This window comes from Oryza sativa, chromosome 4, assembly GCF_034140825.1.
Source record: "Oryza sativa Japonica Group chromosome 4, ASM3414082v1".
Lineage (NCBI taxonomy): Eukaryota > Viridiplantae > Streptophyta > Magnoliopsida > Poales > Poaceae > Oryza > Oryza sativa.
In genome coordinates, this window is record NC_089038.1 from 27,907,753 (window position 1) to 27,923,730 (window position 15,978).

General features: G+C 44.6%; 1 protein-coding gene across 1 annotated transcript; it reads left to right on the top strand.

Moving 5' to 3' along the window:
- The first annotated feature begins 6,188 nt into the window (after window positions 1–6,188).
- Window positions 6,189–7,475, top strand: LOC4336573 (ethylene-responsive transcription factor ERF105). The gene has a single exon (XM_015779630.3). It carries the CDS (start codon window positions 6,325–6,327, stop codon window positions 7,309–7,311), a length of 987 nt encoding a protein of 328 aa, XP_015635116.1. The 5' UTR covers window positions 6,189–6,324; the 3' UTR covers window positions 7,312–7,475.
- The last annotated feature ends 8,503 nt before the right edge of the window (window positions 7,476–15,978 follow it).

The following is a 15,978-nucleotide window of genomic DNA, read 5'->3' on the forward strand; positions in this document are numbered from 1 at the left end:
AGGGAAAGGGGAGGGTGGGGTTTATAGGGGGCGGCAATGTCGGTTTGGAAACCGACTTTGGCGGTCAAGGCGCGAGCTGGCGCTCCGGCTAGCGGCCAAAACGGCGACAGGAGGGAGGGAGGATGACGCCGGCGGGAGGAAAAAGGGGAAAAAGGAGGGGGAGAAAGAGGCTTGTCCCCTTGCCTCTTCGGGAAAAGGAAGAGGGAGCGGGGGCGTCACGGCAGGGGGGAGAGGGCTCGGCCTCCGTCCCTTGGCGGCTTGCGCGCGGAGTGGCGGGGCCGAGGCGATGACGACGGCGATGACGGCGGGACGGTTTGGAGCGGCGCGACGACACGGGCGACAGGCGCGGGATGGCGCGGCAGAGGGTGACGGCGGCGGCCACCAGGCGGTCGGCCACTCGGCACGCGCGCGCGGGAAACAACGGGCGGCGCGGCTGGGCACGCGCGCTGGCTCGCGGGGCCGAGCGGCTGCGCGGCTGCAGGCGCGGCAGGGCAGCGGGACCGGGCGACGCGGACGGCGCAGACGACGCGGCTCGGGCGGGGAACCACGTGGGCGCGCGCGCGCGAACGACGGCGCGCGGGGGCCGTCTTCGCGAGCGGGGAGCTCGCCAGGGATGGGGAGAAGGAGAGCGAGGGGAGGGGGCGCTCGGCGCGGCGCTTGCGCAGGCGCGGCAGAGCGAGGGGAGGGGGCGAGAGAGAGGGAGAGGGAGAGCGGGAGCGCGCCGGGGGAGGGGAGAGAGAGAGATGGGCCGAGCGAGATTCGGCCCATCGACCCGGGGGAGGCAAAATAGACTTTTGCGGAGGAATTGATTTGGAAGGATTTGGATTCGGATTTGAACTCGACGATAGATCGGGGATTTGAGATCTTGAGATGGCACGGACACTAGACGACAAGCGAAGAAACAAATTTCGCAGTTAGGGTTTTTTAAGAGATAATTTTCCCGCTAGGCGCCACGACGGAACGGGCGCTACAGATGTGATGGAAAAGTTGAAAGTTTATGTGTGTATGAAAGTTTTGATGTGATGGAAAAATTAAAAGTTTGAAGGAAAAGTTTAGAACTAAACAAGGCCTGAAATACTGAATTTAAACGTAGTAGCAGGTGCTAGCTTCTTACTACTATGGCCTTGTATAGTTCCCAAAAAAATTTTCCAAAAAACATCGCATGGAATTTTTGGACATATGTATAGTATAGAGATAAAAAGAAAAACTAATTGTACAGTTTGCATAAAAATCGCGAGACGAATCTTTTAAGTCTAATTAGTCCATGATTACGTGGTGGACTCCCCCACTGTTGCCTGGTAAAAAAATTAGTCCATGATTAGCCATAAGTGCTACAGTAACCCACACGTACTAATGACGGATTAATTAGGCTTAATAAATTTGTCTCGCGATTCTTAGACGAGTTATGAAATTAGTTTTTTTAATCGTGTCTGAAAATCCAAATCGATATCTGGTGAAACCTCTGATGTGACACCTAAAAATTTTTTTTTCGTGAACTTAAACATACCCTTTTATGTATGAGAGATGGTTTTCCTGCCCCAAGAGGGAGCCCTGGACACCTCAGATTAATATGACATTCATGTATGACAAAGCCTGATCCGTAGATGAACATAGACGACCGATACAAACAAAAACGGTGTTCAGTGTAAACAGTGAACAGTGTTGACGACAAACACTAGATTTTATTTTATTATTATAGATATATTTTCTCTTATCCGCTAGGAACTCTCTAGTCTCTTGGTCGTCTTTGACCATACCAAAGTTGGCCAGGCCGTTTCAAATGTTGCGTGTGAATTAAAATATGGTTCTTTATCGATTTCTGTAATTCTCATCTCATATTTTGTTCTTTTTTCTCGCTAACTACCTGGTCACAAGGATCCATTTTACTCACTCAATCTATTTTTATAGTAATATTTTATCTTGACACACAGACCAAAGATAAGTAATTCTACTTATCATTTATTTAAATATGCTACTAGTCATTCCTCGTAAACAAGCGATTCATTAATATTTACATTTCTCGATCCCCATGTAGCCAATCTTGTGTGGAAAAATGGAGAGTCATGCATTAAATCCGAGAAAGTCATTAAGATGATAGTTTGTTGAATTGAAATATACCTATCAAAAATAAATTTTTCAGATTTAGAAATATAACTATAAAAAATAGATGGAGGGAGTAATTCAGTACTACTCCATACGTCCCACAGAGGCTTCAAATTTTTTTTATTTGTCTCATATAGACTCCGTTTTAAGACAATTAATGCCTCGGAGTTTAAGAAAGTTGAGAATATATTACTCGCTCCATACCATACCAAAATATAAGGCACAACCACTCTTAGCCCAAAGATTAAGAAATAATTATTATCACCTCATAATTTAGATTAATCTAATAAATGTAATGCATGTATCTAATAAAATTAGAGATCTTGATGGTGGGGAATTTAAATAATAAAATTTTAATGGAGAAGATGTGTTAGTTAATGTCATGCATGCATGTATGCTTTGGGCCATTCCTAACCCAATGATTAGGATGATATCCATAGCATTAAATAAGCTGCCACCTAAAATAAAAAAATGATGTGGCAAGTGAATAAATGAGGAAAGAGAAGGAAACTATGTCTTGCATGAGACATGGTTTCTACACAACATCCAAGACATCATGTGAGATAAGTAGCATTAAATTTATGTATGGAATAGTAGTGTTTGTATTGGAAGAGTAGTGTCTAGTATTGGTTTCTTGATGATGTGAAGTTTATGGAAACTATGTCTAATGTTTTGGGTTGGGAATGACCTTATAGTAACAACTACTCTAAAAAGTAGTTGCGTTTTATATTATGGAATGGAGGAAGTAGAGTTAAAAAAAAGTAGATGTTATTATAGTCTTTTTTTTTAGTAGTGGCAATAAAGAAGTTTTTTAGATGTAGATAGTAATTGTGAAACCAAATGGTATTAAAGTGGGTAGGCTAATTAAGTTGATTGCTTCGCTAGTTTCTAATTAAGTGGTTGTGGCGGTGTCTGTTCTTTACATCATTTCAATTCACAACATTTCAATGATTCCAAAAGCAATCAGATAATTAGAAAGGAAATCTAGCTAATTAGCAATTCAAAAATTAGAGATTGACAACTAACTACACTTATTCCTAGATTCTGATCATTTCAATGCATGATTTGAAAGCCAAACAAATGCTCGGAGAGGGAAACTAATTATGAATTTAAAATTTTAAAATTAACAACTAAAATGACTTTAAAATAAAACATTTTACAACCTTAGTATTTACTGAACGATAAAAAATAAATATATTTTAGGACAGAGAGTACAAAACATCACCATTAGCAAAAATTAGTGCGCGTGTTTTTGCCACTAGCCCACGATGCGACCGATCCATATAAACATGGCTCATCGATGACTTGTGATCGAAGATTAGTCTCGCCTATAGGTTTAGCTGCGCACTTCTCGAGAGAAAACGAGTTGATTTGAGATTCGAGCTAACAGTCTTTACATGCAACTCTACTTCGTTTAATCAACGCATGCAACTCTGCTAGCTGATCTACGTACACCCTACCTAGGTTTGAACGAACCCATCATTCAGAAGACTTCTCTGCAACCGGTCGAGCGCTGTAGACCGAGACGTACACGGTGCTGTTGTGTCCAGTCAAGGCCGGTCGGGGGTGCTGAGTTTCGCGGGACCAACGTACGTCCATACATGCATGATTGCTTTGCTTAATTCTGTGTGCTTCAGAACTTGACACATGTGCATGTACGCGAATACGCGACACTCTAGTTAATTGAAGATCCATTTGATTTGTTAAAAGAATAGAAGTTATTTACTCCCTTCGTTTTTTAATAGATGACGCCGTTAACTTTTTCTCACATGTTTAACCATTCGTCTTTTTCAAAAATTTTATACAAATGTATAAGATATAAATCACATTTAAAGTACTATGAGTAATAAAACAACTCATAACAAAATAAATTATAATTACGTAAATTTTTTGAATAAGACGAATGGTCAAACATGTGAGAAAAAGTCAACGGCGTCATCTATTAAAAAACGGAGGTGATATCATTTAGATGTCGTACTCTTTAATTTCGTATACGTGGAGACCGACTTTAAGAGTTAAGACCATGAATAACGCAAAGAAAAATACGTGTTTAAATATAATAATTCTGTACTATGTCTACTGCTCTTGTACTTCAGGTGTGCTCATGCATGCAGCAGCTAGCGCGCGCTATAGCTCAATAAACTAAACACAATGTCAAAGGCTTCCAAGTACGTTATCGTTTACTATTTAGCGACGGACCCGGTCCTTGGTATAAGTAAAATGGAATCATTCGTGTAGTGTTGGCTTTGTGGAATCGTTGATCTATCCAATAGAGTTTTTTTTTTAAGTGCTCCCGATGTACTACTAAAACTTGATGTGCTCTGTGATCGTTTGCAGCTGATTGAGTGGAGAGATCTCTCATTCTTCACACGCACATTTTTTATACTACTAAACACAATATGTTTTATGTAAATTTTTTATAAAGTTATTAAAAAATCATATTAATCTATTTTTCAATTTAAAGTAATTAATACTTAATTACTTATACATTAATAACTTATTTCGTTTTATATATTTTCTTAAATTATAGTATTGTACATGGTGTATATTATCGACGAGTACTACTCGCGGACCGGATGAATAGAGTATTGGGGTACGTTAGAATAAGGGTCTACGTAGTACGATATTAAAACAGACAAAAGACAATAAACATAACCTACCAAGCTACACTTAGTTCCTAGTGTGCCCTCGTTTTGTCGTTAAATTTAACTGACATATAAATGAAGTATTCCGTTCGGTTTTTAATAATAGGTAAAAATGTGTATTTTTCCTTGTAACTGGCTTGCTTCGGAAGTTCGGAGTGTGCACTGAAAATTTCATTATTTGGGCCTTCCTTGAAACACGTGTTTAGAGGAACATAGAAAATATAGAACACATTAAAAGTATAATAGAAGCGCATATGAAAACCATGAAAAGTTGTAGGAATGGACGGTCATTTTGATGGGCTAAAAGAAACGTAGCAATTTAAGTATTATCTTTATAATGAATAGAATTATGAATGTTCTGATCCACGTTCCCCTGCCTTGAACCTACAGAAATGAAAAAAGAAAAATGAGTTCATCATGTCAACTTACCTGTGAAGTTCCTTTAAAAAATGGCCGTAGGAAAATTTCTCATTCTTTTATTTCATCTCATTCCTACCAATCAAAGGGATGAACAATACCAATTTCTAGAGGATGCTTGTGCCTATGTTTTTCCTTCATTTTCTCTGAAAATCAAAGGGGGTCTTCACCATGTTCTGTTTTTCTGCCAAGAGCAAATGCCATCTAATTATATGTGCCAATAGCCTATAGAAGAATTCTGCTTATCAACGATGGATAACCAGGAGGCTTCTAATCAGCGACAGAGTGCAGATTAGTACTGTGAGAATGTTTGGGTTGTATACCTGTATACCCTGAACTTAGAGAAGAAATTTTGATCGAGAATGTTCTTTACGTCGTCGAGGACGGGGGATTTCACCTGTTTCCGCGCAACAGAGATAAAGAGAAACGACGAAAAGGGAATATCTGGTCAGCTCCATTCAAATTTCGCAGCTACGAAATTCATCCGGATATTCTCTGAACCATAGCAGAACAGAACAGGAATGATAATACACCGATTAATAAATTAAAGAACACACTTAAATCGTGATTAGAAAGAGAAGGATTCGACTCTTCTGGACTCATTAGAGCTGCGTTCGCGAAAAAATTAAAAGCGTTCGCGAAATTAGAGCTAGCGAAGAAGCAGTGGGTATTTCTAATCCAAGGTCCCAATTAACTCGGCGATCAATTTGATCACCATCAAAACCCATGTTTCCATGGATAATGACAAGAGACTGGTGTGTTTTCAAGCTAAAATTAGAAGTTTGATAGAAATTAGAACGATGTGATAAAAAAGTTGAAAGTTTGTGTGTGCAAAAAATTTTTAATGTGATAAAAAAAATTAGAAGTTCGAAGAAAAAATTAAGAACTATATCAGGCATGTGTGATGATATGTCAAACACCCAAAGCGGGGCGCCGGGGCCCAAGACGCGGTCAAATTAAATCGCCTTTGGGCCTTTGTTTCGTCCGGTCTATAAATACACTATTGCTTTTGTCCACAGAGCCGAGGCACAGCTAACTCAACGCAAACAAATCAAACGCCACGCACCTCTCGCTCTCCCACTGAAGTTGTGTGTGCCACCGCACCGTGTCGTTCCCTCTCCTTGCAACGGCCCACGACCAGCCGCCATACGCAGCATACATGGACTTCCACCACGGAGACGCCGACGACTTCGCCCTCGAGTTCATCCGCGAGCACCTTCTCGGCGTCGACGGCGCCACCGCCACGGCCACCGAGCCGGCGGACCTCGAGGTCGTCGAACCGGCGGCGGCGTACCCGCCTATGTCGTGGCAAGAGCAGCGGCAGCAGGAGCAGCATGGTTGTCACGTAGAACTAACGGACGAGCACCTGGAATCCGCACCCGCTGCTGAGGCAGCGGCGGCGTTCCGAACGGCGCCCGCGCAGCCGGCGGCCGAGGTGATGATCAAGTTCGGTGGCGAGCCCTCCCCGGTGAGGCCGTCGTCGTCGCTGACCATATCCCTGCCACCGAGCTCGTTCGGCAGCTGGGCGTCCGCGGCGGCGCCGGCCGCGGCCGCCGTGGAGGACTTCCGCAAGTACCGCGGCGTGCGACAGCGGCCGTGGGGGAAGTTCGCGGCGGAGATCCGCGACCCGAAGAGGCGCGGGTCGCGCGTGTGGCTGGGCACGTACGACACCCCCGTGGAGGCCGCGCGCGCGTACGACCGCGCCGCCTTCCGCATGCGCGGTGCCAAGGCCATCCTCAACTTCCCCAACGAGGTCGGCACCCGCGGCGCCGAACTGTGGGCTCCTCCCCCGCCGCCACCCGCGCACTCCGCCGCCGCCTCGACGACGAACAAGCGGAAGCGGCAGCCGTCGGAGGACCCCGACGACGGCGTCGAGGTGATCGGAGTGGTAAGCAAGGCCGTCAAGACCGAGGCGCCGACGTCCAACTCGTCGTCACTGTCGTCGTCCCTGACGTCGCGGGACACGACGCCGGCCACGTCGTCGGCGGGGGCGGAGCACGCCGGCGCGGCCGCCGAGAGTTCGCCGGCGACGCCGTCGAGCTGGAGCTGGGAGCAGTACTGGGAAGCGCTGCTCGGTGGCCTCCCGCCACTGTCGCCTCTGTCGCCGCACCCGGCGTTGGGGTTCCCTCAGCTCACCGTTAACTGAGAAAATTAAACAATGATTAGCTGACGTGGGCACAGAAATAATGCGTTTTTTTCCCGTTGTTAACGACGTCATGTGTACATTGGAACTTTTTTTGGGAGCTTAACAGAAGGGGCGTATAGACAAACATCAGAAAGTGGTAGTCGTGTTTACTTTTTTTTTTCTTTCGAGTTGAGAACCTTGAGATCAATCGATGCTTGTAAAGAATAAGCAGAGGGTGCTGTTTGGCATTTGATATGACAATGTAAACAAATAGTACAAGTTACTTTGTTTACTGAGATACCCTGCATTATATGTCCCCTTTTGGTTTTCCTTAATTTATTTCCTCCACTCTTTGTAGAAGGAGCTATACCTGCAAGGCTGCAACACCGATGCAGTATACTAAAATGCTGAAATTCAATTGCAGCCAGCAGGTGCTGCTAATGACATCTAGCTTTCCTGCTGCAAGGGAGCCTGCATACCCAAGATTAATGTGTCATGCAGTAGTGAGATTGCAGCATTATCAAACGGCGATCTTTAGTTTATTTTTGTATAAGAGCATGAGAATTGCCATTTACTTAGGGCTCCTTTAGAATGTAGCAGCATTTGAAGAACAGTAATATGAAACATAGACAAAACTGAAATGTCGTGCGAATCTTATAGGAATTAATCCTCAATCCAAACACATGAATTTGAAATATAATGTGTTTGAATAGTTCATTACATGAGTGTGATAGCTTCTGTAGTTCTATAGAGACAAGAAAGATACATTGGATTTCTCAGAGAAAAATAAATAAATGAAGTTTGAGTTCGTATTGTAGTTTCCTTTGTGGAATTGAGATACGAGAAAGCAACCCCAGAGGAATTTGCCTTATCTGTGTTCATAGAGAAGCTATGTCCTATTCATTAATACCGATCATGGATACTTCAAAATTTGTAGTGTTAAACCATTGTATAGTACTTTCTTCAATCTCATAAGAAATTTGTCTTGGACTTCTCAAAGGAAACAAATATAAATATGACTACTTAAACTTTTTCATATTAATCCAAAAAAGGTTATACAACTACGCAAGTATGACGTTATGAAAGTTTTAATTAGACAAATTTAGCTACAACATCATCATGTATATGTTCAAAGAAGAAAATTACAATACTCGAGAAAGTATCGGTATGTATCAAAATTTTACTTTCAAATTTTTCTTACTCTAATGTACCTAATATTTATTTAGAGGTATCAAGTTTCATATAAAGAAAATATAATACATTCCGGTACTTTCTCAAAAATGGTAAAACTATCCATATCGAAAGCTCGATTTATATCGTCAGTGTTGACTGTGCATGTTTTAAAACGGGATTCTTTTGTAACTGGTAGCGGTTTGTCGTTAATTCCTGTCCTTTTTTAAGGGTACCTAGCAAATGCGGCGAACTTAACATTGGTCGTTAAAAAGCTTAAGACTAGACGTATAAAATAATTAAAAGGTAGTATTATTCATCATTGGCCATGTTGGCAAGTACTATACACTGCACAGATCATTCGACTGAACCAGTAACTCATGGGACAGCCAACGTACGGTTCCCCTGCCGTTGACAGGGCAGGAAAAACAAAAGGCGCTCTGTATGACTGTAGCTTCACCCTGACCTGATCCAGCTTTACGCCCCAAAATCTTCATTATAAAATTAAGCTCGAGCTGATGACTGTGGATGAGTAAAAGCAAGCTACAGTCTATACATGCCTGCATGTGAGCATGTCAAGCACGGAACGGTTAACGTCACAAGTCAATAAGAGAATTGCCACGAGACGTAATTAATCTTTTTTGTTATTGCAACTCTTTCCGGTCAGCTGATCCCCGGCCAGTCCAACACGAAGCAGTCCGTCAGTGACATCAGGCGTTGAAGATTGTTTAATTTAATTAATTTACTCCGTGCCTCAGTCTAAATGATGCGTCGTTAATTAAGCCAAGCGATGATCAGCTGAGTTACCTCAGATTGGTCAGTGCATGATTAATTAAGATACTGAAAGAACGTTGATGACGAACACGACAGAGTTTTTAAACGGTGGTTTGTTTGATTATAATCAATCATCACAAGAGGAAATGATAAGGGCATGATTTTTCAACAGTCTGCGTTCAAAGGGCAGTAAAGAAAGTGCTTGTGATTGTAGAGTTGATTTAAAAGGTTATTAGATATATCCTGTCCACATCAATGGATTCCACGTCAACTGTCAAGAAATGGCGCCTGGGCATGCTTGCTTGCTACTGGATCAGACGATCAGTTTAAGTACTGAAGTCACCCTTAATATGCGGCAATAATTCCGCAGATATAGAATATATTTCGTTTGATAATTCTGCAGATATAGGTTAATTTGATTCGATTCTCCTGTCCATGGTACCGGCCGCATGCATGTTACTCCTATCTTTTGTTAATTTTGTTGCACATTTGTTTCTCCCAGCGAGTGCTGGATTAATATTGCATTCGCTTTAGATTACGACGACGAAATTGCATGACAAACTATATAGGGCCACATAATAAACTATAAGAACTCATTTGCACAATATAAAAATCAGAGACGACTAAATTGATTCCAGATCTAGCAAAACTAAATTAGCTATGCCTATTCTCCTGGTTTTTTTCAGAAAAAAAAGTCGTCTCTTAATTTCCACACACACAATTGGGTTGACACTTGACACTATTTTTTTTTCTTCCATTTTTTGGATGAGAGATGGAGTCATGGCACTACTTTTTGGGCGAGGTCGGAGATGCAGTGCGCTGGCTAGTAGGGACGAGTTCCCTTTTGAATATCAACAATGCAAGCGCTGAACTGTGTTACTCAGCTTACTGTGTAGTAGCTTAATCAGTTGATTAATTAAGAGTCAATCCACAGGCAGGTCAAATTACCGCGTGCTAGCATACTGGCATGCATTGCAGATTTGCAGTGATGCAGTGCTGTAAATTTGTCGACACTGCTTACTTTGACGTTATACGCCTATACTCTTCCATGTTTGACAGTGCTGTTAATGTGTATACTACGTATATAGTAATTTGACAGTTCAATTGGGTGGATTGGATGTGTAGTAAAAAGCTAGTGTTCGCAGCGCCGGCCCAGTTGTTAGTTGAGAATTCGTTGAAAGTTGAAACGGTATAGATTGTACGGTGTAGTGATCAATTACACATTCAGTTAGGTCGTATAGGATCTCATCACTCTATTTGTTTGTTCTCGTGTGAGGAAGCTAGGCAGCATATTTTGTTGTGCCAGTTATTGGCTAGCGTACAAATACAGGTCCACTGAATTGTTTTGACCAATGCTACTAGTAGCTGCTTAATTGTTTTTTTTTTAAAAAAAAAAAGCTACTCTACAGTACTAACACTAGGCAGAACAAGCATTTCAGTTCAAGATATCAGTGGTCTATAGAAATACGAGCCAGGAATAAGCCAAACATCATATTTATAAAAAAATAATTTGTAAATAAAACTTTTATATAGATATTCTTAGTGATCTAAACGTAAATATTGAAAAATAAATTACGATGAGAAAACTCTAAAATCAACACCATATTTAAAATTGAAAATTTAAATTTTGATTTATAAGCAGTATAAGCGAAAAGACGAAGCTGCTCAGCAGTCCAGCTAAGGAAGAGCTACCCTAATCTTAATCAGTCCAAGGGTTGACCCTCAAATGCCCATTCTATACTACCAGTATATACAAAATATTTTTTAGCTGAAAAATTAATACTAGTAAAATACACACAACTCATCTAGCTAATAATAAGCTAAGTAAGCGGTAGCCTAATTTTAATCAGTCCAGCCGCATTCCAACTTCCTCATCATCTTTAATTAATCAATCACTCTGCATGTGTGCAAGCCATGTATTGGGTTGCCAGTTCGCCCCCCCAAAGTCAGAAATCGTTGCTACAACCGACAAGTCAAGCCCTTCCGCTGCTGAAGTGTTCAGAAGATGCCACCGCGGAGAGGACTCTCGCTTTCTCAAGCCTGATCCGGTGATTCCTTGCTGATATTAAAACGGATTACGGAATGTGGCTGCAATTAAGAAGCAGCCGCGACAATGGACATGCCATATCGGAGCATCCATTTTTCTACACATCCCTGACGTCTGAATCAGGGAGAATATCTCCATGCATGAACAGTCCATCGTCTGAGTGTCTGACTTTGTTTTCCTGTGGCCAACCCATCGATCAACATACCGTTCCCTGATCAATCAATCAATCGGCTTGATCAGTTGGACGCCATCAAAGTACAAGAACGGCGACGACCGGCGACGGAGCTACAACGGACAAGCTAGCTATATATCGTTTCTTGCAAAATGCGACCAAACTCTCCATGCTTCCGTCGCTTTCGCGTGCAACAGATAAGGTGGGCGGATCGAGCTGGAAAAAGAAGAGAAGAAACGCTGAAATTTTCGTGCTCTGATCGGTTGATGCTGTCTCCTTTTTTTTTCTTTTTCTTTTTTTTTTGCGGGAAGGTTGATGCTGTCTCCGATCCCGGCGCGTGCACTCACGGCTCACGCAGTCACGCCACGGAACAACCAGTTTGTGTGCGAGTGTCGTGCGACCCATGCGTTACGGCATCCAGCACGCGGGGCTAGCTAGCTGCACGTCGTCGCGCCCACAACGGAGAGCAGACCGTGCTCTGGAATTCAGGGAAATTAAGGAAAAATTAAGGTGGTGTGCTCCATGCTATCCCTGCTGAAGAAAACACATCGTTTTACTTGCTAACTGTGCTACATGTTGTCGGTTCGACTGATCAAACCCAGAGGCAGGAGGTGCCAACAGCAAGCTGCCTCATTCCGGCGCCCGCAGTGGAACTGAAGCGTGCATATATGCTACTGGTTTCGTTGTCCGCGACCGTATATCTATAGTAAAGTGATGTTTGACACTTCAAATTCAAAGGATTTCGATGGACTAGGCTTGAACAGTTGCATGCTAGTTGATGGCAGAAAGGGATATGAGTGAGTGCATTACCACCCAAATGCGCACATAGATGCAGACGAGCTTGGATACAGGCAGTGGGATACTCGGAAGGGAATAGGAAAGTTCGCTTCTTCTGAAGTCTGACTGTGGGATAAAAAGGGCTTCTATTAACTGGGCCTAGGCACCACTGGACGCTGGTACCTTACCAAGCCCAATATCGGCCTGTATCTGAAAGTCTTAAGTAGTTCTCTGATATGAATAAATAAGGTCACCGAAGTTCCTTCAGCTTAACAGCGAGATTTTTTAAGATCCCTTAACTATAAAATCAGAAATGTGTACCCTAAACTTCTTCAAACCATTAACCGAAGGTCCCTCGGCAGTATTTTTGCCCGATTTTGCTGACGTGGCATCCTAGTCAGCAAAAAAAGTTTAAAAAATTACATGGGGCCCACGTGTCAATTGCATCCCAGTCTTTTTTCCTTCTTCTCTTCCTCTCTTTCGGCGTCAGTGGGCGAGCGCGGCTGCGGCGGGCGAGCTCGCGACGACCAGCGGAGTGGAGTGGGGTGGCGGCGGCAGCGAGCGAGCGCGCGGCCGGCAGAGCGAAGCGGCACCGGCGGACGGCGCGCCACACGGCGCTGTTGCACTTGAACCCGAGGCGGCGGAGGTGGAGGCGACGACGCCGACCTCCCCGAGCGAGCCGAGCACCCATGCCTTGGTGACTCCGACGCGTCGAACGGCGCGAGCTCGAAGTCGAGCCGCCGCGCCGCCGGGAATGCTTCTCTTCTCTTTTCTCTCTTCACTCTTCGCCGGCGGCGGGCAAAGCGGCGATGGGCGAGCGCGGATGCGGGCGACGGGCTGCGGGCGGAGCGGCCGACCCCCGCCGCCACCGCCGTCGCTCTCACCGGCCGCCAGCTGCCGACCCCCGCCTAATGCATATGAGCCATATGGTTAGCCACATATATAGATGCATATACACTAATACGTGCGCAGTTTGCATGTCCCATGCATCTCATAAAAACCAGCGAGCTAGCTTCTTTGATAAATAGTAATCTTGTTTGCTTAGCGTAAAATGACAAAATATCGTCAAACATCGGTCACGGAGCAGAACACGAAGCGGACGTCCACCTGCGCGACGCCGGCTGAAGTGCGTACGCGATCGAGATGCACGATGGTGGACTTCCTCATCGGCCTCCTCCGCGTGCCCGCGGGGCTCGCCGCGCGCGTCCTCACCAGGCACGGCGTCGCCAAGCTCTACGCCGGCGCGCGCGCCCTCGACGGCGCCTTCTTCCTCGTGTCCCCGGGCCCAGACCGCCGCCTGCCGCCGACGCCGTCCCTCCGCCTGCTCCGGCCGCGCGTCGCCGCCCGCTGCCGCTCGCCCTCTGCGGCCACGCTCTCCCGCCGCTTTCCGCCGCCACGCCCGCGTGCTCGCCCACTGACGCTGCCCCTCCGTCTGCTCCAGCCGCCGCCGCCTACCGCCACCGACGCTCTTGCCAGTTGCCTGGGTCGAGGCGCACACCGCCGCCCCACCTGAGGCGAAGAGGTCGCCGCGGTGCGCACACGAAGAGAAGAGAAAAAGGAAAAGAGACTAGCATGCAGGTGACATATGGGCCCCATGTAATTTTTTAATTTTTTTTTTGCTGACTAGGATGCCACGTCAGCAAAACCGGACAAAAATACTGCCGAGGGACCTCCGGTAAACGGTTTGAGGGAGTTTAGGGTTACACATTTCTGATTTTGTAGTTAAGAGATCTTAAAAAATCTCGGTGTTAAGTTGAGGGACCTTCGGTGACCTTCTTCCTTCTCTGGTATAGCACAAACTTGGGCTTATTAGGGATTGGCATGCCTTGGCACTTATCCGAAGTACGGTGGCAAAAGGTCTATCTCTTCTCCCCCAACTATGGCCAAGTCTGATTTTTCTCCCTCTACGCAAGACCAGATATGGCGGAAAACGCTAGTTAGCGCGCGCGCCGGCGGTGCGTGTTCCAAGCCCAGAGACGGCGCGCGCGCGTCTCCTCTATGATTTTTTTTGTTTTTTTTTTACCTTTCCCCCTTTTTTTTCTTTCTTTTTTCTGATTTTTTTTATTTTTAGCATGTTTTGAGTTTAAAAGTTTTAAAATTTTGACTTGAAAATTTTCAAATCTGAACTTGAAAGTTTTTAAATCTCGACTCGAAAGTTTTCAAATCTCGATTTGAAAGTTGTTGAATCTCAAATTGAAAGTTTTCAAATTTTTCAAATCTGAAGTTTTAAAATTTTGAGTTGAAAATTTTTAAATCTCGACTTCAAATCTGGATTTGAAAGTTTTCAAATCTCGAGTTGAAAGTTTTCAAATCTCAAATTAAAAGTTCTCAAAATTTTCAAATCTGGACTTGAAAGTTTTTGAATCTTGATTCTCGAGTTGAAAGTTTTCGAATCTGAGTTGAAAGTTTTCAAATCTCAAGTTGAAAGGTTTCAAATCTGAGTTGAAAGTTTTTAAATTTTAACTTCAAAATTTAAAACTTGAATCGAAAGTTTTCAAATCTAACTTAAAAAGTTTTCAATCTGTTAGTAAAAAATCTCCAGAATTTTTCCTAACTACTATCATTAGTGTTAAGTATATTAACTAATATAGGTAGTTAACACTAAATTGAAGGAGGGAGTGCTCGCCAGCTATTTTCCTGGCGCGCCGTAGCAACCCCCAGATATGGAGTCTTCAAAACCAGTTCGTATTGCCTCTCTAAGCGGTTTGGACAATAATTTTATCCTACGCGATGTGTTGACATGATCGTCATCCGATATGGCATCTAGGTGGTTTTTTTAAATTTATTTTTCTTGACTTGTAATTTCAAGAGTCACATAGGTTTCACGTCGTATGAAGAACAAATCTACGTGCCATGCTTAAACAGTCGTATAAACTGCTTGGGAGATAAAACGAACTGGTTTTGATAGTTAAGTGAGCATTTATATCTGATTTTGGGTGTGAAGGAAATCAGACTGGGGCTGCAAAATAAAAAGGAATAAGTTCATTTAAGGTCCCTTAACTTGTCAATGAATCCGATTTTCGTATTTCAACCGCAAAACCAGATACAATGGGTCCCTCAACTATCAAAACCGGTGCAGATTAGGTCCCTCGACGGTTTCGATGGCGGTTTTGGCTGACGTGGCACCTACGTGGCTAATTTTGACTCGGTATTGATCTAACGTGGCACTGATGTGGCGCTTACGTGGCAATTGGATCCGGGAAAATAATAACCCCCATGGGACCCACATGTCAGTTTCACACACAATAATAATAATAATGGTGGGACCCACACGGACCCCACCTGTCAATCTAATTAACCCCACCTCTTCTGCTTCCTCTCTCTCCTCTTCCCCTCTCTTCGTCTCTCTTGCGCTGGGTCATTTTGATTCTCCTCTTCCCCATCTTCTCTGTCTTCATCTCTCTCCCCTCTCCTCTCTCTCTTCTCCCCGGTTGACGGGCGGCGGGGAGAGGATGGTGTCCGGCTGGGAGAAGGGGCGCGGCGCGGCGGCTGGTGGGAGGGAAACTAGCGGAGAGAAGGGAACCAGCCCGGCGGCGGAGGCAGCGCCGCCGCGGTCGTGGTTGCGGACGACGTCGACGTCGACCTCTGCATCCTCGGCGGCGGGATGAACGTGTCCCGCCGACCGGCCGACATGCACGCGCATCCTCCGAGGCGGCCGTCCACGTGGGCGGGTGAGGGGGCCACCTCGCTAGCGGGAGAGGGGAGAAGCGGCCGAGTGCGAAGACAACCACAGTGACGATGATGACCG